The 22,985-nt window shown below is 46.0% G+C and overlaps 1 protein-coding gene across 1 annotated transcript; it reads left to right on the forward strand.

Annotated features, from left to right (window-relative positions):
• The first annotated feature begins 21,474 nt into the window (after positions 1–21,474).
• On the forward strand, positions 21,475–22,970 carry LOC141627852 (uncharacterized). The gene is made up of 3 exons (XM_074441060.1): positions 21,475–21,582; positions 21,644–22,065; positions 22,178–22,970. The coding sequence occupies exons 1-3, from the start codon at positions 21,475–21,477 to the stop codon at positions 22,968–22,970; spliced, it is 1,323 nt and encodes a 440-aa protein (XP_074297161.1).
• Positions 22,971–22,985: the final 15 nt, after the last annotated feature.

Here is a 22,985-nt window from a genome sequence, read left to right on the forward strand (position 1 = left end):
AAATCATGCATAACACGATCCAAATATAGGTTAGACGAGCCAAAACTGAGTTGGGCCAGAGACAGAAGCCCCTTGTTATGCACAGAGGCTCGCGCCTCAATGCGGTGTCCAGGTCAGACTCAACCGTGTTTGTTCTCGTCTTTCCTCTTTAATCTATTTTCATATTTGTAATCGGTTTTTACCATTTCGAATATTTTCAAACCCTTTTATTTAGTTTTACAAGTTTTTATCCATAAAACATTTTTCACCCTTGGTTCTTAATACCATGACGGTTTAATCCGTGTTTCGGTGATAATATTTGGTTATTTACATTTAAAAGGTATTTTAAAACCTTTTATTTCATTTCTTTACATTTTGGAAGGTATTTTAAAGCCTTTCATCATTTCTTTACATTTCCAAAATAAATGTATTAGTCACCAACACAAAGTCATCCTTGGTTCTACATACCATGTCGGAATTTAGCCCGAGTACGATGATGAGTATTGACTAATTATATTCAAATGAACTTAAAACAATTAGTTCATAATTATTTTCAAAACTATTCATGTCAAGCTTGTAAACTGGAACCCGACACCAAATTTCATCAAAATAATGATGATTATTCGCGTCTCGTTCCTCAAATCAACAAATACGGTCTAAACGACCCTTTTAAACCAAGACGGGTTCAAATACCCATTTTCAATATTTTTTACAAACGTTTTTCAAATGGTCAGAATGCGTCTTAAACCGTTGACTGACCCGCGCCTAAACAAGCCATTTCTTTTCTATTTTCAAACCAGGGGAGACCCCCTTACACCGCCAACAGGCTCGCGCCTCATATGGTATGTCATGCAGTGCAGTCTGTTCCCCCTTCCAAAGATTAGTCTAGGACGACCCCGACTCCAGTTAACCCGGATATAGGACGGATCAGATGACTAATTTGCTCATTCAAAAAATCATATTTGCAAAATGCCTTACTAAGACAAATGGATCGCGTTATGCACCATAAACCTAACTCGGTAAATGGATGTTTAATTTCCGTCTTGCATGCAAATCAATCATAAATCCAACTCGACATCTTATAATTGATACTTGGATTAAATCAACCGACTTAGAAATCTCTCACATGTTAGGTTCAAATTATTGGATGCGTATTCATGCATTTAAACCGTTTTATCAACTTTTGCATTCAACAAACCAAGATCGATCAGTAGAGGCCGCTACCGCAGGCGGGATTGGGTGTCTGATTAAAGGGTTTCCCAATACGTACCTTCACCTCTTACTCATAAAATTTGGATAGTGGACGACCTTATCCAGGGCGTACGAGAGTCATTCTAGAGATAGGATGCTAAAGAGGGACGATTCCTTATCTTTATTACCTATGTCAAACACTGCTTTGTGCTTCGTTTGACCGAGGTATAAAGTGAATTCGAACGGGTTCCAAGCATCCCACAAATGCTTGGTGGCGACTCCGAACATCTCTAATCGTTTCGAGACCCTTACCGAGATAAAACCGACCGATCTAAAACGATCCGGTCGAAGGCATTTTTACGCCGCCGAGCGTGGCTTTCAAAAGACCGATGCCATTGTCCACAGATCGGTTGGGCATATGCAGGTGGGCCCACGTCCAGAGATTGGCGACTCCGCTGGGGATAACTAGGACACTTGTGTCTTTGTGATCCCTAGATGGTGAGACTCGAACGAGGACTTGGTTGGAATGCATTAATTGATATTAAGGTCACGATCGGATTCCTTGTCCGGGCCCATAACCTAACCCTTTTCGACCAATTGGCTCGTCTTGTCGGCGTGAGTTTTCTCATCCCCGCGTTTCGAATCCCGATTGAGTCAAACATACCATTGACGTTACACATTTCTGTTTCGTCAAAGGGCTTTCATCACTTTCGAGCACGAGGCTAGGGCACCCTCCTTACACATTTTGTTTGGATTGGTATCCCTCTCGCAAATCGGGGTTTGATTGCTTGGTGTGTAACCCACCCTTTTAAGCCAAAACCCGTGTCAGCATTTTGCATAATATAATGAACTGTGAGTGCTTATGTGCTACTTGATCATAAGTCCTTCCGTGTCATTTTCAAACTTTCAAAATCACCTTTTTACGCCGTTATAATGGCCGTTTCAAACCTTGGTCTTTTGCTGACCGTTGCACGCCTTTCTAGGCCATCGTAATGACGATTTTCAAACCCGGTTTTTATAACCATTTCAACACGCCTTTCTACGCCGTCGTAATGACGATTTTCAAACCCGGTTTTTATAACCATTTCAACACGCCTTTCTAGGCCGTCCTAATGACGATTTTCAAACCCGGTTTTTATACCCATTTCAACACGCCTTTCTAGGCCGTCATAATGACGATTTTTAAACTCGGTTTTTACAACCATTTTAAATCACCTTTTTACGCTGTTATAATCGCCGCGTCTAGACACGGATTTTAACCTGTTTCGCGCCGGCAATGGCTCTTTCAAAACCCGAGAAAAGCACACACCCTTTTTTCGAGACACTTTCGAGATCCCGAGAACCATACACCGTCCCCGAGATCTCTTCAAACCTTTCAAACCCGATTTTCAAAACATACGATTTTGAATTTCAAAACCTGTCTTGGGAAACAGTACATTGTTTTCCGAGCCTACTCAAACTCAAAACCGTCTTTTGGAAACAAACTTAAGACAACCATTTCAACTGAAAGACTTGCGGAGATCTCTATCTTCGAAAGCCGTCCCTAAAGCGACAAATGAATCTTTTTGAAAATTTCTATTTTCGAAAACTTCAGTCCACCATTCGAATTCCGCCTCGTGTCTATCTAGTCGAAGCAAACGTACATATGGCTCTTTACTTATGAGTCGTCTCACCATGAGACTCGTCCAATGGCGTCACGCCGCTACGTTGGACTTGTGTCAAAATTTCGGTCAACACCGTCACGTCATAAATCGAGTCAGCGCCGAGGTACCACAAACGGTCATCCTCGTCTTATTGAGTTTGATTTTTGTCTCGTCCTTCGTGTTATCTGCGTTCAGTCTTTGAACCGTGTCGGATTGAATTGTAATGTGGGCCGTTTTTCCACCTCAGAGCCATGGCCCCGTCTTCGACTTCGTCCGTCAACAACAACAACAATGATAACAACAGAGATGTCACAACTGCTCAGCTAGCCAGCCTATTCACTGCCCTTAAGGTCACTCTGGATCGTGTCGAGACCCGTATCGACACCCTGGAAAACAAGAAAGCTGGAGAACACAACACTCCGCCTTTGACTGAAACTGAGAAAAGGCTCAAGCTCTTGGAAGAACAACTCCTAGCCCGGGGTAACAATATCCATCTCGAGAACAACCGAACATTTGAACCTGTTGGGGATCAACTACCTGACAACTTTACCTTGACTGATGTGCCCAAGTTCAAGGGAGTGGAGGACCCGCTCAATCATATTCGAGCCTTTAAAGACTACATGGCCATAAAAGTAGACCTGGCAAAAGCAACCCGACCTGAAAAATCTGACCCGTAACCCGAAGTGACCCGAACTACATCACCCGAATTTGACCCAACCCGACCCGAACATAACCTGAGCTTTCTTGACCCGAACCGGCCTGACCCAAAAATAACCCGATCTCAAACCACCAAACCCGAAAATGACCCGACAAAATATAACTCTAATTGAACCGAAAAGACTTGAAATGGCAATTTCTCTATTATTCATTGACCCGAAAATAACCCGACCCGAAACAACCCGACCCACTTGACCCGGAACTGACCCGACAACAAACCCGAAACAAACCCGAAACCCGAAATGACCCGTCCCGACCCAAGTTAACCCGAAATCAATGAGAAACCCGAACTGACCCGACCTGAATTGACCCGACCCGAACCCGACATGTTGACCCGTTTTGCCAGGTATACATAAAAGGGGTAAAACATAAACTTTTCACCCGGATCTTTCCATCATCCTTGGAACCGACCCTCGCCAATGGTACTACTCCCTTGACCCGAAGAATCTTACTACCTGGGATGAGGTCGCAGTTGAAGTTGCTAAGCAATATGCCGACAATGTCGAAATCCAAGCCAATACCCGTACTCTTGAGGTCCTAACCCAGAATGAGAAGGAGGGATTCACCGAGTTCTTAACCCGTTGGAGGAGGGTAAGCACTCAGTTGGTCAGCAAGCCGAGTGAGTCAACCTTGGTGGAAAAATTTGTCAATAATCTCCGCCCAGTATATGCCAATTTACTGAGGTACCAAAACATTAGACCTTCCAGGATCTGCAAATCCTTAGGACACGCATTGAAGACGACCTCCGAAAAGGTGTCTTAGCGAAAACCACCGGTAGAGGCTACCAAGGATCCACATCAACTAGATCTCGCCCTTATGGTCAGACGAACAAGATTGATGATGTCAACCTCCTTGAACCAACCGCCAAGAAAGCTGAGCGCCCCCAAAGAGTGTTCACCAATATAGGGTCAACTTATGCAAGCGCCCTGAAGAGGCTTATGGACTAAGGGAAGTTACAACCGATCGGACCCACCCCGGATCCGTCTGATGCTTAGAAATCCCGCTTCTGGAACCCTAATGCCTACTGTCCATACCACCAAGGGAAAGGGCATGACACAGAAACCTGCTTCAAACTCAAACACATCATCCAAGACATAATCGAGAAAGGAGAATTGCCTTTACCTCCACCAACTAAACCAAACAACAAAACGAACCCTTTGGGAACCCATGCCATCTCCGGTGATGAGCCGACCTTGGACTGCTCACACCTCATCCTGCCAGTTGATGACGAGGTGAATGTCGTGGAGAAGGATGCCTCGGACGAGGTATTTGTGTTCACCGCCGCAACTATGCTTGCCATGTTTCAACAAGTTGAGGAAGCTATAGCCAGTCTCTCTGAAAGGATCACCCGACTTGACGATGCTTAACGCCGACTGATTTTCAATCCTCCAACACCACTCCCAAGGGAAGGTCCCCCAAACACCCAAAACTACCCTCACCCGGATGGATTGCTCCCGCGAACATTCTGGCATGCACCTCACGACAATCACCCTCACAAAAATCACCCCCACAACAATCAACCTCACAAAAACTACCCTCACAAAAATGTCCCTCACAAAAACTGCCCAACGAGGAATACCCCTCCAAGGTGCCTTCGAGATCCAGAAATCAATGGCATCTGGAGAGAAGATGTTGAAGATGTCTATATTGCCCCAGGGAAAGTGAAATAGACGAAAGAGATCGGTCATCTTACCCGGTCCGGACGCCCCTATCAAAACCCGAACAATTCAACGGTCGCTCCAACAACGAATGACCAAGTTGTCCCAGACGTAGACACTCAACCCAGGGCTCCCGAGAATTTGATCCTCAAACAACTGCATAAAGGAAAAGGCGAAATCTCAATTTGGCAACTGATTGCTACATCCTTTGAGCATCGGCAAGCTCTACTACAAGCCTTGGGAAAACTGACTGTGCCTTCTACTTCCTCCCCGGAAGAAGTGGTGGCACATATGACAAGGGATATCCCTGATTTGAGCAACCCAGTCATCTTCTCTAACAAGGATATCCCTCCCTTCGGAGTCAACCACAACCTGGCCCTGTACATCACCGTACAATACCTCAAAAAGAATGTGCCTATGGTTCTTGTGGATGACGGATCCGCGGTGAATGTCATTGCCCTCAAGACGGCTCACAAACTGGGTATCAAAGAAGCTGATTTGATCCTAACCAATCAAGGAGTACGCGCTTATGACGACACTCGTCGTAAGGTCCCACGTCTTATTACTCTAACTGTCGCAACAGGACCACTGGAGAGACAAACCAGTTTCAGGTAGTCGACATCGATGCCTCCTTCAACATGCTTCTGGGACGTCCCTGGAACCACACCGTCAAGGCAGTTACTTCTACTCTCCACTAGAAAATCAGGGTCCCCTTCAACGGGAAAACGATCACGATTCCTGCTTCCCCAATCAAAGCCGTCATTAAAAAGGGAATAGCCTCCCAAGCCATCGAGGAGGACGACAATGAAATGTGGGGATTCGAAGCCGTGAATGTCATAACCGATGAATCAACACCCATTGATTGTGACCCATTTTCTAACCTCACAGTCAACCGCATTCTGATGCGCCAGGGTTATTTCCCGGGTTTACCCCTCAATCCACTAAAGAGCACCTTCCCTCCCTTGAAACATGCTAAGGTCCCCAACATCCCCTTCGAACTGGGCTATGAACCTACTGATGAAGATATCCAGGAGATGAACCTCCTAGTTCGGAAGCGCAAGAAGCACGGAGTTATCCTCCGTCCCTATCATCTGACCCTCAATGGATACTTTATCCCCGAAGGAGAGTCCGAGCTTTACCATGGCTTTTCGGAGCCGATCTGTGAATCCGTGGCCAAGGTCAAGTACCCGGGTGTGGAAGTCTTCCAGGACTGCTACTTCATCCCCGACAACACTGAAGCTGCATCAACTGAGTCTAAGCCGTCCTCATGCCTCGACGGACAAGCTGTCACTCTCCTCTTTGGAGAATATAACATCAGGCACCTCGACTATGAGGACATCATCAACATCTCTCTGAAGGACAACTAATTTGACCCAACCGCCTTGACCTCCGACACTGACCCGGAGAAAGCTACACAGGGCTGGAAGAAAACCGTCAAGTGGACCGATCGCCAAGGCCGCATTCTCAAGATCACAACTAGAGAAGGCCTTATGTTCAAAGAGGGAAGTGAAGAAGAATCTGAGTCTGAGTCGGAGTCGGAGTCAGAGTCTGGCATAGCTCCTAACACTCCTGATGTCCCAATCAAGGTCCCATTTTCGCTGTTTTATCACACACTCGTGGCTGATTCAGAGGCTGGGCCTACTAGGGTCACCCCCACTCCCATGAAAGGTGACAACCTGGAGCCTGTTCTAGGGGCCACCTCCTCTACTGTGTCGCCTCTGACTGACCATTAGATGTATGTCCTCTCCGAGCTTTTCGCTCGTGTCAACTTAATGAACGCTAAGTTTGCTTATGACTCGACTCAATTTAACTGTAATGCAATTCTGAATGACTATGAGGAATTTGACTTGAGTGACTACCCACCACACCTAGCCAAAGAACTTGACAAACGGGAAACCAGAACCCGCATCATTGAGGAGACCGAACCTATTAACGTATGAACCGACAACACACCTCAAGAACTTAGGATAGGGACAACCATGGACCCCTCGGAAAGACAACAATTCATTGACCTCCTCCACGAATACAAGGACTTATTCGCCTGGTCCTACAGAGATATGCCTGGGATTGACAGGGAAATTGATGAGCACCGGATACCCGTTAAGCCCGGAGCTAAATCCGTAAAGCAAAAGCTGAATCGGATGCGTCCTGAATGGGCCCTGAAAATCAAGGAAGAAGTGGATAAGCAGTTCAAGGCTTGTTTTATCAAAGTGTCTGAGTACTCTGACTGGGTGGCCAACATTGTTCGTGTACCAAAAAAGGACAGGAGGATTTGGGTTTACATCGACTTCAGGCATCTGAACAAGGCAAGTCCAAAGGACGACTTCCCTTTGCCACATGTTGACATTCTGGTGGATAATACTGCCGAACATGCTCTCCAATCATTCATGGACGGGTATTCTGGGTAAAACCAGATCAAAATGGCTGAGGAAGACATGCACAAGACTGCATCCACTACACAGTGGGGTACCTATTGCTACACGGTCATGCCTTTCAGTCTCATCAATGCCGGAGCAACCTATCAAAGAACCGCTACCACTCTCCTACATGATACGATGCACAAGGAGGTGGAGGTATATGTCGATGATATGATTGTCAAATCAAGAGAACGGGACGACCAAATCAGCGCACTTCGGAAATTTTTCGCTCGTCTGCGGAAGTATAACATGAGACTAAATCCTCAGAAATGTGCATCCGGGGTCACCTCCGTAAAACTCTTGGGACATAATGTCAGCAAGAGAGGCCTTGAGATTGATCCAACCAAAATCAAATCCCTTCAACAAATGTCATGGCCTAAGAACGAGAAGGAGATTCGGGGATTTCTCGGTCAGGTCCAATACATCAGCCGCTTCATTGCCAAGCTCACCATTCTCTGCGAACCAATATTCAAGAAACTTCGCGCCTCCGATCACACCGATTGGGACGACGATTGTCAAAAGGCCTTCGACAGGATAAAGGAAATCCTATCCAAACCTGCTGTCCTCATTCCACCTCGATCGGGGATCCCTGTATCCTTATACCTGACTGTTACTGACACAGCCATGGGAGCAATGCTAGCACAAATAGTCGACGGCGAAGAACGAGCCATCTACTACATCAGCAAAAAGTTCATTGAGTACAAGACGAAGTACACCCAGCTGGATAAGACATGCCTTGCCCTAGTATGGTTAACAAAGAAGTTGCGGCACTACATGCTCAGCTACACGGTCCACATCCACTCCAAGATGGACCCCGTCAAATACATCTTCGAAAAACCCGTACTAAACGGAAGGCTGTCTAGGTGGACACTCATGCTGTTCGAGTTTGATCTCAAGTTTGTACCCCTCACGGCTATCAAGGGAAGAGCAGTCACCGATTTCCTAGCAGAGAATCCTATCAACGAGGATCCAACGACCGACACATGGTCACTTCATGACGAATATATCCTTTGTGATGACTCCGACGCATGGGACCTATACTTCGATGGTGTATCTAATCTGAGAGGCTTCGGGGTAGGAATCCTTCTAATATCACAAGAGGGAGAATATGTTCCGATCTCGGTCAAACTAGACTTCGCCGTCACAAACAATGCTGCTGAATACGAAGCATGCCTCATCAACCTACAAGCAGCCACAACACTTGGCATCAAGAGACTGAGGGTCCACGGCTATTCCTCACTCATCATCAATCAGGTGTCCGGATCATGGAAAATCTGAAGTGACAGCTTAGCTCCCTACCGAGCGAAGATCAATCAAAAGGCCGAGTTCTTCGACCAAGTTGACTACTTCTACTTGCCACAAGAGGAAAATCAATTTGCTGACGCCCTGGCAAAACTTGCCGCGCTCATCAACATACCTGACGACATGACATCGATGCCCCTATGTGTCGAGAGAAGGAGTGAGCCAGCTCACATTTGTGCCATCAACAACGACGAGGAAAGTATGATGAACCCTAGTACCAAGCCATCCTCAACTACAAAACCAAAAACGAACTCCCTCCTAACTCTGACCCAAGAGTACAAAGAGCCATCCGTTTACTAGCATCACAATTCGTGATGAACCAAAATCAACTATACAAAAGAACACCCCAAGGGATTCTCCTCCTTTGCATTGACCGTCACAAAGCCAAAAAAGTGATGGGAGAGGTCCACGATGGAGAATGCGGCCCTCACATGAGCGCAATGATGATTACCCGAAAGATCATACGGTTAGGCTACTACTGGACCACCATGGAAGCCGATTGCCGTAACTACGTCAAACATTGCCACAATTGCCAAATCTTCGCCAACATACAACACATACCACCATCCCTTTTATACACCATGACATCACCCTGGCCTTTCTCAACCCGGGGCATCGACATCATCGGGAAGGTTAACCTGATAGGCACTAAGGGGCATTGCTTCGTCCTCATCGCCATCGACTATTTCACTAAATGGGTGGAAGCGCAGTGGAAGCAGCTAACAAAACTCTCGTCACCATTATCAGGAAAATGCAAGACAACTACCGCGATTGGCCGAGCAAACTCCCATTCGCATTCTGGGGATACCGAACCTCCATTCGAACACCGGCAGGCGCCACACCCTTCTACCTAGCATACGGTATGGAGTCGGTTCAACCAGTAGAGTTAGAGGCGGAATGGACCCGTCGAAGGTACGAGCAACTCACTCTTCTAGACGAGCAGCGGCTCAATGCCTTGCACAACGTCTAGCTATACCAACAACGTAAACAATGGGCATTCAATAAGAAGATCAAATCCAGGAACATCCAGGAAGGAGACTTGGTCCTCAAGTCGGTCCGAGCATCATTACCCGTCGATCCGATGGGAAAATTCAAACCCAACTGGGCCGGGCCATACCTGGTCAAGAAAATACTTTCGGGGAGCGTAGTGAGACTGAGTGACCTAGATGGGGAGGATTTTACAAACCCGACCAACCTGGACCAACTCAAGAAATACTACCCTTGAACCATAGCAACCAACGACCTCAACCCTAGTTTTACAACTAGCAACCACCTCAACCCTTTTCAAGTCAAGTTCCTCAACGCGTTCTGATTTGAAATTGCATGTTTTATCGAGTCTAAGTTGCGGCACCTTGCCCGTTTCGAATGTCCTTTGATCTATCAAAGGCAACATCCATTTGCACTAAAACAAAAACCCCTGAACTACGAGCATGTATTGATTTCACCTCTTCAGGTGGATACGTAGGCAATCCCTCTTATACATGAAGGATACAACCACAAAACCCAATCAAATTCACAAAAAACCCTGAACTACGAGCATGGTTTGATTTCACCTTTTCAGGTGGATACGTAGGCAGTCCCTCTTATACATGAGGGATACAACCACAAAACCCACTCAAATTTACATAACCTTCCGGACTACGATCATGGTTTGATTTCACCTCTTCAGGTGGATACTTTAGGCAGTCCTTTCTTACACAAGAAGGATACAACCATCCCCATAATAAAAAAAATCACCCACATCAACTTCCAAAAATAGGGAAAGGAAACGACATTCCCATTATCCCACAAAAAATACAAGAAAGAAGCCTTTCTCCCTTCCCACAAAAATCCCACTTTCCCAAGTGCAAATGTTTAGGATGATTCAAACCGAATTACCTTTACAAAATGGATGGAAGAAACAAGCGTTCACCATTTTTGACACGAGCAATCCTCTTATTTAATTAATAATGGGAGGGATTACAAATTCAACAACAAATAAAGCTCGACGAATCTACAATTTGTCAAAGCTAAGGTGTCAACTGAAACACCTCACATAATAAAACTAGCACAAAACACACAAAACATAGCTAGTACAACATAATAAAAACTCACAACACTAATACAACATAATAATAAAGTGGGTAATGGAGGTCTTCACTCTTCCATTCTACCCTTGCCTTTTCCCTCGGGATACATTTTCCCCTTGTTCTTCTTGTTGGCCCGCCTAGCTTGAGCCCTCTCTTCGAAACGGATCCTCAACGGATCTACAACGGCAACGGCCTCCGGTCTAGTGCAAGACCCCATGTTCGGCCCGAAATGAGCCCATGCATAGCCCACTACATTTTTGGGACCCGAGCTTCTCCTCTTTGGTGGTCTCATCACATCCGGGCTAACCCCATCAACATAATCCTCAAAGAAGGCATGGTTGGCATTGCCAACCTCTCGATACTTCAAGTCGACAACCTCGTCCTTACGGTATTTGGACCTCTCTTCCAAGGACGAAGATCTTGACCACTTAACATAAGCGAGAGTCACCCATGTCATGACAACGGGGTTTGGTACCTCCCAAAGCGGCCGAGTGGCCCACCATCTTTCGAAGACCTCCACAAGCTTGGAGTTCCGGAAAACATTCTCTTGGACAAGGGTATCTTGAGTGGGCACCTTTTGTTGACGCACCATTTGCCTCATGAGCCTTTCGGGATAAATGAAGGAAGTGACCTTCAAACCCACCACCATCAAAGAACGAGGACTAGCACCCGAAGCGGGCAACCCCGTGAAGGACCTCAAGTGCCACCATGGCACCACCCAACGGATGTGAGGACCACCCTCCTCCGCCAAACTTGCGGCCCAATAAGCCTCGGTGGAAGCAAAACAATCCGAGTACAACTTCTTCCTCATAGTAAGGTAATGGAAGGGATAAGAAGAAGAATCAACCGGAGGCTCTACATATTTTAGCCTCTCCAATAGCCACACTTGGAGAATCCTTGGAAATCCAAATGAAGGAGCTTCTCCACAAGAGCCTTCCTTGTCCAAAGCTTGGATGATCTCGCCAAGCACCAACCATGATGGATCTCTACCATGCTCCAACCACATGCACGAGGGCCATGCTACCATAGCATTTTGGCCCCTCCTTCTTCAAAGCATCAACAAAGAGATATACATGGACAAGGCAAAAGGCAAGAGCCCTTCTCCTAGCCACCTCCAAAACATTGGCATCTAATCGGTTCGAAAAGATGTTGATAAGAGCCAACATATCCACACCATGTGGAGCAAGAAGGAAGTTGACTTGACTTGTCGACAAGCCCAAAATTGAACGGGATTTCTCCTTATAGCACAACCGAGTCGCAGGAAGCACCGGAACACAACCCGGCCACCCACCAATGGCTCCAACTTCTTCGGCAAGAAGACAAATTTCACCTTTCGGGAAAACGAAAACATGGTGTTTCGAATCCCAAAACCGAGTGCATGCTTCGAGAAATGAGGATTGCACCTTGACTTGACGGAGCACCAACAATTGACCAACTCCCATGCAAATGAGTTGATACTTTTCGGGAGGCGACAAATCCCGGCACCACTGTTGCAACGCATTCTCAAAAGCATCCATGAAATATTTTGGTGGAAGAGGAAGAAGAGGTTTAGTAGAGATGATTTTGTGTTTCGGATGATGAAACAATGAAGCACAAACATCACTATTTATAAAAAAACAATCAGCGCATTTTTCAGGAAAAAGGGAGAGCAGGCTTCTATCGCCTAATAGCTCGTGCCCCTTTAGGCCTATTCCCAGGATTCTCGCCTTGAATTGTCCCTTTCAAGTTGTTCTTCTGACACCTCAAACCTCTCGCCGGAATGCTCGCGCCTCTTCGGGGTGGTCCAGGACATTTTGTGTTTCCTCACACTCACATTTCCTTATTTTCGTGTTTTACGAAATCCGACACGGTTTCGTTGACGCAGCTTTAAACATACGGATTTTTCTTTCTTTTTTAAAAGGGGGAAGGGCTAGTCGCCCCGATCCGCGACGGATCGTTTTCATGTCAATCAAAATTCCGAATTTTTTTTCGCTTTTTCGCAATTTCCCAGCAAAAATAAAAATTGAAAATTGATAACACGACATCAATTTTCCTCAAAATTCAAGCACTCACAAATTCGAGTCTTGATCTCACAAAAAAAATCAAATCAAGTACACTCGCAAAAATGTTTTCTAAAATTCATCCCTGACGGTTTGAGTTTGAATTTTTTTATCGAGTCACAAATCAATTTCAACAATTCCGATACAATTTAATTCAAGACACGAGTTAATTGCTCAATTTTCAAATCAATTTCTTTTGGAGTCCAAACGTGATGATTTGTCGCAAATTATCAAAATACCCTTTCAAATTTCAAATTTGAATTTTTAACTTCGTGTCATCGCGGTTAAATTTTGTCTTCAATCGAGTGCCTTTTACGTGTTTACGTTTACACATACGAGCTACTTGTTGCCTATTTTCTACGCTAACGATGCAGGAACTGATGCAAAGCAAAAAGGGGAATTGACAGCCGACAGCGCTCCTCCGAAACACAACACAAAAAAAGCCAAATATCACAAAATGAACCACAATCTAAAAACACATATATACAAACCGCCTCACGCAAAATATAAATGTGTACAAGCAAGAGTCCAAGACACGGAGAAACTACTACTACTCGGCGCATCCCGTCGGACCAGTCCCAGTCTCACGAGGAGTCGCGGGCAAGGCAGACACCACCATCTGCTCAGGCTCCCTCTTCGGAGAACTCTCCAGCGTCTCGCGCTCCATCTCGACATGAAGCTCCTCCGCCGCAGCTAACTGAGCCTTGAGAGAGGCAATCTCCGCATGTCGGCTCCATAACTCGTCCTCATAATGCCTCAGCTACTGGTCTGGACGGGTGATCCCCAACCCCTGGGCCTCGATCATCGACCTGGCTGTATCCAACTCAGCACGAACACGAGCAAACTCCGCTGGATCCGCAGTACCCTACAAAACACAATACAGATCATTAAGATCTAAAAAACGTGAAATACAAAACAAAATACACAAAAAAACAACACGCAAAAGTACCTGAGAAAGTCGAGCCTCCCTCGCGGCCAAGTCACCAGCAAGCGCCCTCCAGCGGTTAGCTATCCGCCACAGAGCCTGATGACTAGTGGTCATCACCTACAGCCAAGAAGGTCCTTCAGTACAATGCAAGGCGAAACATAAATGAGGAAAAATGTTCCGGTCAAGTAGTCACCCTCAGAACGACCAACCTCCACTCCATGCCAACGTCGGTCACCTCATCAACCGCAGGCTCTGGCAAACGCAGTTGTAGCTCCTCGCCACCCGGCCCTTGAATGGTGGTCTCCGCCGAGAAAACTGGGGGCTGAGTCCTCATCAGCATGTCGACTCCCTGCAATTTGGGTTCACATCAAAGGTAACAAACCCTCCTATTAAAAGAAACAATGAAAACAAAGGAACTAAAGGAAAACATACCTCAATCAGGTACCAGGCAAGCCTCGACAACCGGAAGGTGTCATAGTCGACCTCCCGCAGCAACAGCTCCTCACCTCCCTGACCGTGAAGGTGCTCCTCAACCTCGTCGGGAGTCGACTCCTGGAACAAGACCCTAGGCGGGTCAACCAGTACGACGAAGATCTCAGTAAGGCACTGACGAGCTAAGCGCTCGCCCAGGCACCAAACCGGCTCGATCGCCGTCTCCAAGTACAAACCCTGGGAGCTGCGAGGCCGCAGACGCTCCCTGACAGCGGCCTGTGTAATGCTCCCAAGGCCACCCGACAAACTGCATTCAAGACAAAGCTACTCAACCGACTGGGGGCTTCCTACGCTACCTAGTCATCCTATCTCTATCTCATTATATAAAGAAGAAGGAGTAAGGAACAGCAACTTACGTCAGCAACTCGAAGGGCGTTCACGCGACGCCTGGAGTCCTCGTAAGTCGACTTAATCGACTTCTTCCGAGCCACCGTCCAAGCCCTCACGGCAGGGTAATTCGAGGGGACACCACCTGTAGTCCCCGGACGCAGGGGGACGAAGTAAGCATACAACCAAGCCTGTAACCAAACACAGCAAAAACAAACCAGCCAATCTTTTCAAAAAATGGCCAAAATCAAAATCAAAATCAAACTCAAAACTAAAAAAAAGCACTCGTACCTCCAAGATGAGGTCGGGACCAACCAAAGCAGGGGCACTACCATCCTCCACTGCCTCCAGACGCACCGCCGCGTACATATACCGGGTAAAACATTCCAAAGCCGGCGTGACCCAGTCAAACTTACCCAAAGTGTCGAGGTCAGCGAGGAGGGGAAGTACCTTGGTCGACAAGCGCTCGCCCTTGTCACCAAAGTACGTGACACCCAAGAAGTACCACAACCACAACCATGCCTCATGTGCGTCAGCTCTAGCATCAGCCTCTGAGCTCGCCAGTGGCGCCGGAGCAGCAGCCACCACTCTCCCTCGGAAGTGGTCCCTCACATACGAGCTTGCGATCAGGTACAGAGTAACGTCAGAAAGCTCAGGCAAAAGAATACCGATTAGACGAGTAACCGTAAGAGAATACATCCTCTCCGGTGTCTCTATGAACTCAACAGGCATCTCGCCACAAGGGAGGCCGGATATCATAGCAAAATCCTCTAAAGTCACACCGACCTCCCCAAAATCCATGTGATACGACGACAGTACCGATCCAACATGGCGCGGATCAGACACAGGTTCGACCTAATCGAAGACCTGTGAATGTCCCGCCAAGCGGGCACCAACGGCCCAAAAGCCGACCTCTCTATCAACGCCCTCGTACCGGCTCGGAGAACGTCGTAAAAACCCAGGCAGGTAGTAAAGCCCGAGAAAGCCCTCATGGTGCCGATCTCCTGAAATCATAAACAAACAACGTCATAACACCTATTCAGGTATGATACTTCAAAAAGTGACGAAAGTTCAATCAGGTGACACGACTCACCAAGCCCTCATGAGCATGGTAGGAGATGTGCCAGTCCAGTCGAAGCAGCAACTGGCTTCCGTCGAGACCCTCGGCCCAAGCAAGCGCCGCCCGTAGGTTCAGCCCCCACGAGGCTGTAAGCCGTCTAACGTCCTAATTCGCGACGTGAGCGTCGTCCTCAACCGTCTCCACTCTCCGCCTCTTCGGCCCACGAGACTCGACGTGACGAATAGGATTCATCTCGATGATCCTGGCGACGTTCTGTAACGTCCGTCTGGTCGGTCGAGGAGCTCGTCTCCTCCTAGTAACCCTCCTCCAGGAGGTACCAGTCTCAGACCCAGTCTGAGCTCTCTCAACACTAGCAGCCCCAACAACGGGCTCCTCAACAGCTCTCTTAGCCCCAACAGTCTCCTCAGGGGGTCCCTCCTCCTCGGAGGCGTCCTCCACTATCACGGCAGGTGCACTGGCCGGAATACTAACCGGCCCTGTCCCAAACAGCTCCTCAAAAGTCGTAGCAAGGGACCCAGCCTGTCCCGAACATTCTCTTGCAACCAAAGAACGTCAGCCGAAATTTCGGAATTACGACGGCGTAAAAATGGACAAATCCAAAAAAAAAAAACCTGCAAAGCAGAACAAGGGCAACCCCGCCCAAACCCAACCAAACAAAAACAATTCACAACAAAAACAAAAAACGCACAAAAAACAACTCGCCCTTCTTTTCAAGCAAAAGACGAGTCAAAACTACCACACAAAAAAACGGCACCCCAAGGTCCGTACAAGGTCCGCCAACAAACCAAAATACATTCCCGATGCAATGGGGTATTTTTCTACGGCTCGAAAAGGCAATTCCTACGCCAATTTGAGCACAAACCGGTCAAAATTCCAAAATACGACCGCAAAAAGGCAACGTGATTTTATCACGCCTCAAAGCGACTAAACTACTAATAAGGTCCATTTCAAGGCAAATTGACTCAATTCAAGCCCTAAATAGGCGCTTATTCTGTCAGACATAAGACCGTCACAAAAGGTAAAAATTCCAATTTTGCCCACAATACCCAACAAAGGTCCACAATGGCAAATACGGTCTTTCCCGACTACAATGCAACCTAGTGGGACCCACTATCCAAGCAAATAAACTTGGCATTGTGAAATGAGACGGTTTCTTCACCTCACTCACGTTTTTCGAGCATAGGGAACGGGGACCAAAATGCAAACTAAAAGCACCCATATACTCCTAAACAGGTTTCTAACCTAATGCAATCATCAATTTAACTCGAAATGTGCTCAATCAAAAACGCCCACATCGATTTTCAAGGGTAAACATTTTGCCCTAATTCAAACTATCAAAAAGACCAACAAATTCAAATGGATTCAAGAGGAAATACATACCTTGAGATGACATATTGATAATGGCACGAATGGAAGCAAGCTAGAGACCAACAATGGCGGTTTTTAGTTTGTCGAAAGGTTGAAGACGATGGAATGAGAATGGTATGCAAACCATTCTCGCGTCTTTTACAGGAAAATAGGGAAGCACCCTTATCTCGTCATGTTGCTCGCGCCTCAATGGGGTGCTCCCTGCTCTATTCAGCGAAATTTTGGGCTTTGGCCCAATTTCCCATAACAAACTTCAAATTTTCAATGACGACATTAAGGACCGTCATTTTGATAATACATAAATAATAGTGAAAATTCAAATTCATTATTTCTTCAAATTTCAAATGACGACATTAAGGACCGTCATTTTCAAAAATAGTGAAAATTCAAAATCACTATTTTTTCAAATTTCGAACGACGGTAATTAAAACCGTCATTTTTAAAATAATAGTTGGAAATTAAATTCCACTATTTTCACCACACATGTCTACGGCTGCAACATAAATCGTCACTTCAAAAGTAATAGTGAAGATTCAAAATTCACTATTTCCTTCACATGTCAACGACGGCAACATAAACCGTCACTTCAAACGTAATAGCGAAAATTCAAAATTCGTTATTTCCTTCAAAACTCAAACAAACGGCGATTAAAACCGCCACTTCAAATTCAAAAACGAGTAGTGAAGATTCAAATTCCTTCAAATGTCAGCAGGGGACTTCCTCACGGAACCCGCCCATTTTCAAAAACAATAATAGTGAAATTCAAAATTCACTATTTCCACGGCGGCATCAAGAGTCAGCTATTTCTAAAACAAGCCCATCCAACGCGGTTATTCTCACGGTCGATCAACCAACCGCCCCCATGGCTGGCAAGCCTTACTACGCATCGCGGCTGGCGAGCCCTCCTCATATACGCCCCATGGCTGGCGAGCCTTACAATGCATCGCGGCTGGCGAGCCCTCCTCATCTACCCCCCATGGCTGGCGAGCCTTACAACGCACCGCGGCTGGCAAGCCCTCCTCATCTACGCCCCATGGCTGGCGAGCCTTACAACGTGTCGCGGCTGGTGAGCCCTCCTCATATATGCCCCATGGCTGATGAGCCTTACTACGCATCGCGGCTAGCGAGCCCTCCTCATATAGGCCCCATGGCTGGCGAGCCTTACAACGCACCGCGGCTGTCGAGCCCTCCTCATGTACACACCATGGCTGGCGAGCCTTACAACGCACCGCGGCTGGCGAGCCCTCCTCATCTACACACCGTAACTGGCGAGCCTTTGTCTGCTAACGCGCAAGGACATATCCGAAGATGCCTCAGATATGACTCCTTCTGTGGCTGGCGAGCCTTTGTACGTAGTCTAACGGACTTTAAACGACCCGCACGGACGGTTGAATGACTCTAAACTATTCCCAATGACAGGTCCTTTGCTCATACCCTCGAGTCCCCTTGGTTTAGCCCTTCCCGACGGCAGGTCCTTGGCCCGAATCCTTTCGAGCCGCCTTGACGTCGCTTGGGTCTCCAGGTTGTAATCTTCGATTGACCTGAGGGCTCTACTATGACTTTCACCCTGTCCAAGCCTCAATCAAAGTGGGGGCTCTGTAGATACCCAGTATCTGCTGAGACTCCAACAAACACCCGATGAGTATCGGACTACAACATGCTTTGGAATCGCGGCGTTTGATCAACAAATCGTGTACAACTTTACGTCGAAAAACTTAAAACGATTTCAAAAATAAAACTTTTCAAAACTTTTCAAAAGTACCTGGAGTGTTAATGCATGACGACGGGGTCGCAATGACACTAACTATAGTCAAAACCGACACCGGACCAAAAACCGACCCAAAAATTCAAATCCCGACTCCAACAACGAGTCAAACCGAGTCAAACACAAAATACAAACCATCCAATGCTTCCATGTTAACATTTCACGGATTCATGTATGGTCAAGTACCAAATATGTGCATACAAATCCTAGGATAGAACAAATCATAGAACAAATCATGATTGCATTTGTGTGAAAGCGACAAGACACCTCGAAGACCCGCGACGTGGCTCGCGCCTCTTTGAGCAGCCCAGGTGGCCACGTCGCTCAAAACTCACACAACCACTCATTCTCCTATAAATACTCCTCAAATTCCCCTATTTGAGAACTTACGCGAGTGTCCACCCCCTCTTTCTCCCTTAAAATTCTAGACTCGACTTCCTAAGTCACAATCCGACGCATATTTATCACCTACCGATCGTAAATACAAGCCTTACACATTGTTTGGTACCGTCATCATGCATTAAATCACTTGACCGACCATTTCGACCACTACACCGTCACTAATCTAAATAAAACACTCTTTTTACTTGCTAAAATGGTTTTAAAACCCAGTCTTTTCCGACCAAACGAGTTGATACACTTACGTCGGTTTCTCGCCATAACCAAGCATGTAAGTATGAGGGTGCAAAAATCCTTCTTTTATCATATCTTTACTTATTTCATGACTACAACATGCTAAATCATGCATAACACGATCCAAATATAGGTTAGACGAGCCAAAACTGAGTTTTGGCCTGAGGCAGAAGCCCCTTGTTATGCACAGAGGCTCGCGCCTCAATGGGGTGTCCAGGTCAGACTCAACCGTGTTTGTTCCCGTATTTCCTCTTTAATCTATTTTCATATTTGTAATCGGTTTTTACCATTTCAAATATTTTCAAACCCTTTTATTTATTTTTACAAGTTTTTAACCATAAAACATTTTTCACCCTTGGTTCTTAATACAATGACGGTTTAATCCGTGTTTCGGTGATAATATTTGATTAATTACATTTAAAAGGTATTTTAAAACCTTTTATTTCATTTCTTTACATTTTGGAAGGTATTTTAAAGCCTTTCATCATTTCTTTACATTTCCAAAAGAAATGTATTAGTCACCAACACAAAGTCATCCTTGGTTCTACATACCATGTCGGATTTTAACCCGAGTACAATGATGAGTATTGACTAATTATCTTCAAATGAACTTAAAACAATTAGTTCATAATTATTTTCAAAACTATTCATGTCAAGCTTCTCAACTCGAACCCGACACCGAATATCATCAAAATAATGATGATTGAGTCTCGTTCCTCAAATTAACAAATACGGTCTAAATGACCCTTTTAAACCAAGACGGGTTCAAATACCCATTTTCAATACGTTTTGCAAAGTTTTTCAAATGGTTAGAATGCGTCTTAAACCATTGACTGACCCGCACCTAAATAGGCCATTTATTGTCTATTTTCAAACCAAGGGAGACCCCCTTACACCGCCAACAAGCTCGCGCCTCATATGGCTGCACAGTGCAGGTCTGCTCCCTTTCCAAAGATTAGTCTAGGACGACCCGACTCCGGTTAACTCGGATATAGGACGGATCAGATGACTAATTTGCTCATTCAAAAAATCATATTTGCAAAATGCCTTACTAAGACAAATGGATCGCGTTATGCACCATAAACCTAACTCGGTAAATGGATGTTTAATTTCCGTCTTGCATGCAAATAAATCATAAATTCAACTCGACATCTTATACTTGATACTTGGATTAAATCAACCGACTTGGAAAGCTCTCACATGTTAGGTTTAAATTACTGGATGCGCATTCATGCATTTAAACCGTTTTATCAACTTTTACATTCAACCAACCAAGATCGATCAGTAGAGGCCGCTACCGCGGGCGGATTGGGTGTCTGATTAAAGGGCTTCCCAATACGTACCTTCACCTCTTACTCAGAAACTTTGGATAGTGGACGACCTTATCCAGGGCGTACGAGAGTCATTCTAGAGATAGGATGCTAAAGAGGGACGATTCCTTATCTTTAGTACCTATGTCAAACACTGCTTTGTGCTTCGTTTGAGAGAGGTATAAAGTTGATTCGAACGGGTTCCAAGCATCCCACAAATGCTTGGTGGCGACTCCGAACATCTCTAATCATTTTGAGACCCTTACCGAGACGAAACCGACCGATCTAAAACGATCCGGTCGAAGCAATTTTTACGCCGCCGAGCGTGGCTTTCAAAAGACCACTACCATTGTCCACAGATCGGCTGGGCATATGCAGGTGGGCCCACGTCCACACCAGGAAACATGCTGCTAAGGGCTGGCCGCTGTTTCAGCAATATATAGTTGACATGTATATGAATATTGAGAACACGCGCCTCGATTATTTCAGAAATAACCAACAAACCATCAGGGCTGATTTGTACCGGGGCATAATAGACACAGTCGGCTCTGGCGAATGCTCTGCAGCCAATGTTGGGAAAAGGATAATTTTACCGCCAACATTTTTAGGCGGCCCTCGGGATATGAAAAGACGGTATCTCAATTCAATGGCCCTTGTGCAGAGGTATGGTAAGCCTGGCTTATTCATAACCATGACGTGAAACGCTAACTTGCCTAAAATCTAGGAACAGCTAGTACCTGGAGAGGAATCACATAACCGGCCAGACATTATTGCTAGAGTGTTCAGAGCAAAACTGCTGGCTCTTAAGAAACAAATTGTGGACAAACACATTTTTGGAGAGGTGGCTGCGTATGTCTATGTAGTTGAATTTCAGAAAAGAGGGCTGCCACATGTCCACTTTCTAATAATTTTCAAAGACGGGCATAATCTAAAGTGTGCAGCCGATTACGATAAGTTTGTGTCTGCTGAAATCCCAACGGCGGCTAATCCCTCTTTGCGTGCAATTGTGCTAAAGCACATGATGCACGGTCCTTGTGGTAAGCTTAACCCAGAATGTTCTTGTATGAAACATGTGAAAACGCCTGGCCAGTGTAACTATGAGTACCCAAAGGACTTCACAGCTAACACTACCACAAACATTGTGGGGTATCCCGAGTATAGACGGCGAAACACGGGTGAGCAGGTTGAGATTCGTAAACAAGCTAGACAACCGATGGGTCATCCCTTATAACCCCTATCTATTAGCACTGTTCGACAGTCATCTGAATGTGGAAGTTTGTGCTACAATGCATGCTGTAAAATACTTATATAAGTATATTTACAAAGGCCATGACCGAATTTCGTTCAGTGTCATGCCTGGTGACGAGCCTCAAGTAGTAGATAAAATTGTGAAGTTCCAATCACGAAGATGGGTATCCTCTTGTGAAGCAGCATGGCGAATTTTCGGGTTTGATCTTTTTGAGACCCATCCAGCAGTAAGGCCCCTACAAGTGCACCTGCCCAATATGCAGATAATTTGTTTACGGCCATCTGAAAACCTGACAACAGTGCTTGCGGACGACAAAAGAAGCCGCACACCCCTTAGCGAGTTCTTTCGGACAAGTTCTAAGCAAGACTGCCCAAAATTCCTCTATGGGGAATTCACAGAACACTTCCGCTGGGACACCGGAACCAAAACCTGGGAGAAGCGGAAGAAAAAGGTGGTAGTAATTGGCCGTCTGGTTTTTGTAGCCCCAGCAGAAGGCGAAAGGTATTTCCTGCGGCTCCTTTTGTTACATATACGAGGGCCTACGTCATTTGAGGAACTACAGACGGTCAATGGGTACAGGTGTGCAACATTCCAAGAAGTAGTTATATCACACCGACTACTTGAACATGAAGATGCAGCCGAATTATGTATGGTAGAGGCGTGTACAGTCCAAATGCCCCTAGCACTTTGGCGTCTCTTCTCAACCCTGCTAATTTTTGCACAACCCAAAGACCCAACCCTGTTGTGGAATACACACTACAATGCATTGCCGGATGACTTCCGCCACAAGTTTTCGGGATAGCCACAGAAATTAAAA

Source organism: Silene latifolia, chromosome Y (assembly GCF_048544455.1).
Source record: "Silene latifolia isolate original U9 population chromosome Y, ASM4854445v1, whole genome shotgun sequence".
Taxonomy (NCBI): domain Eukaryota; kingdom Viridiplantae; phylum Streptophyta; class Magnoliopsida; order Caryophyllales; family Caryophyllaceae; genus Silene; species Silene latifolia.

Bases quoted from the DNA above. Each gene is read 5' to 3' on its own strand.
- LOC141627852 (XM_074441060.1), top strand. From the start codon at position 21,475: ATGCTCTGCAGCCAATGTTGGGAAAAGGATAATTTTACCGCCAACATT. The intron at 21,583-21,643 runs GTATGGTAAGCC...CCTAAAATCTAG, and splicing joins TCAATGGCCCTTGTGCAGAG to GAACAGCTAGTACCTGGAGA. The intron at 22,066-22,177 runs GTATCCCGAGTA...ACTGTTCGACAG, and splicing joins ACTACCACAAACATTGTGGG to TCATCTGAATGTGGAAGTTT.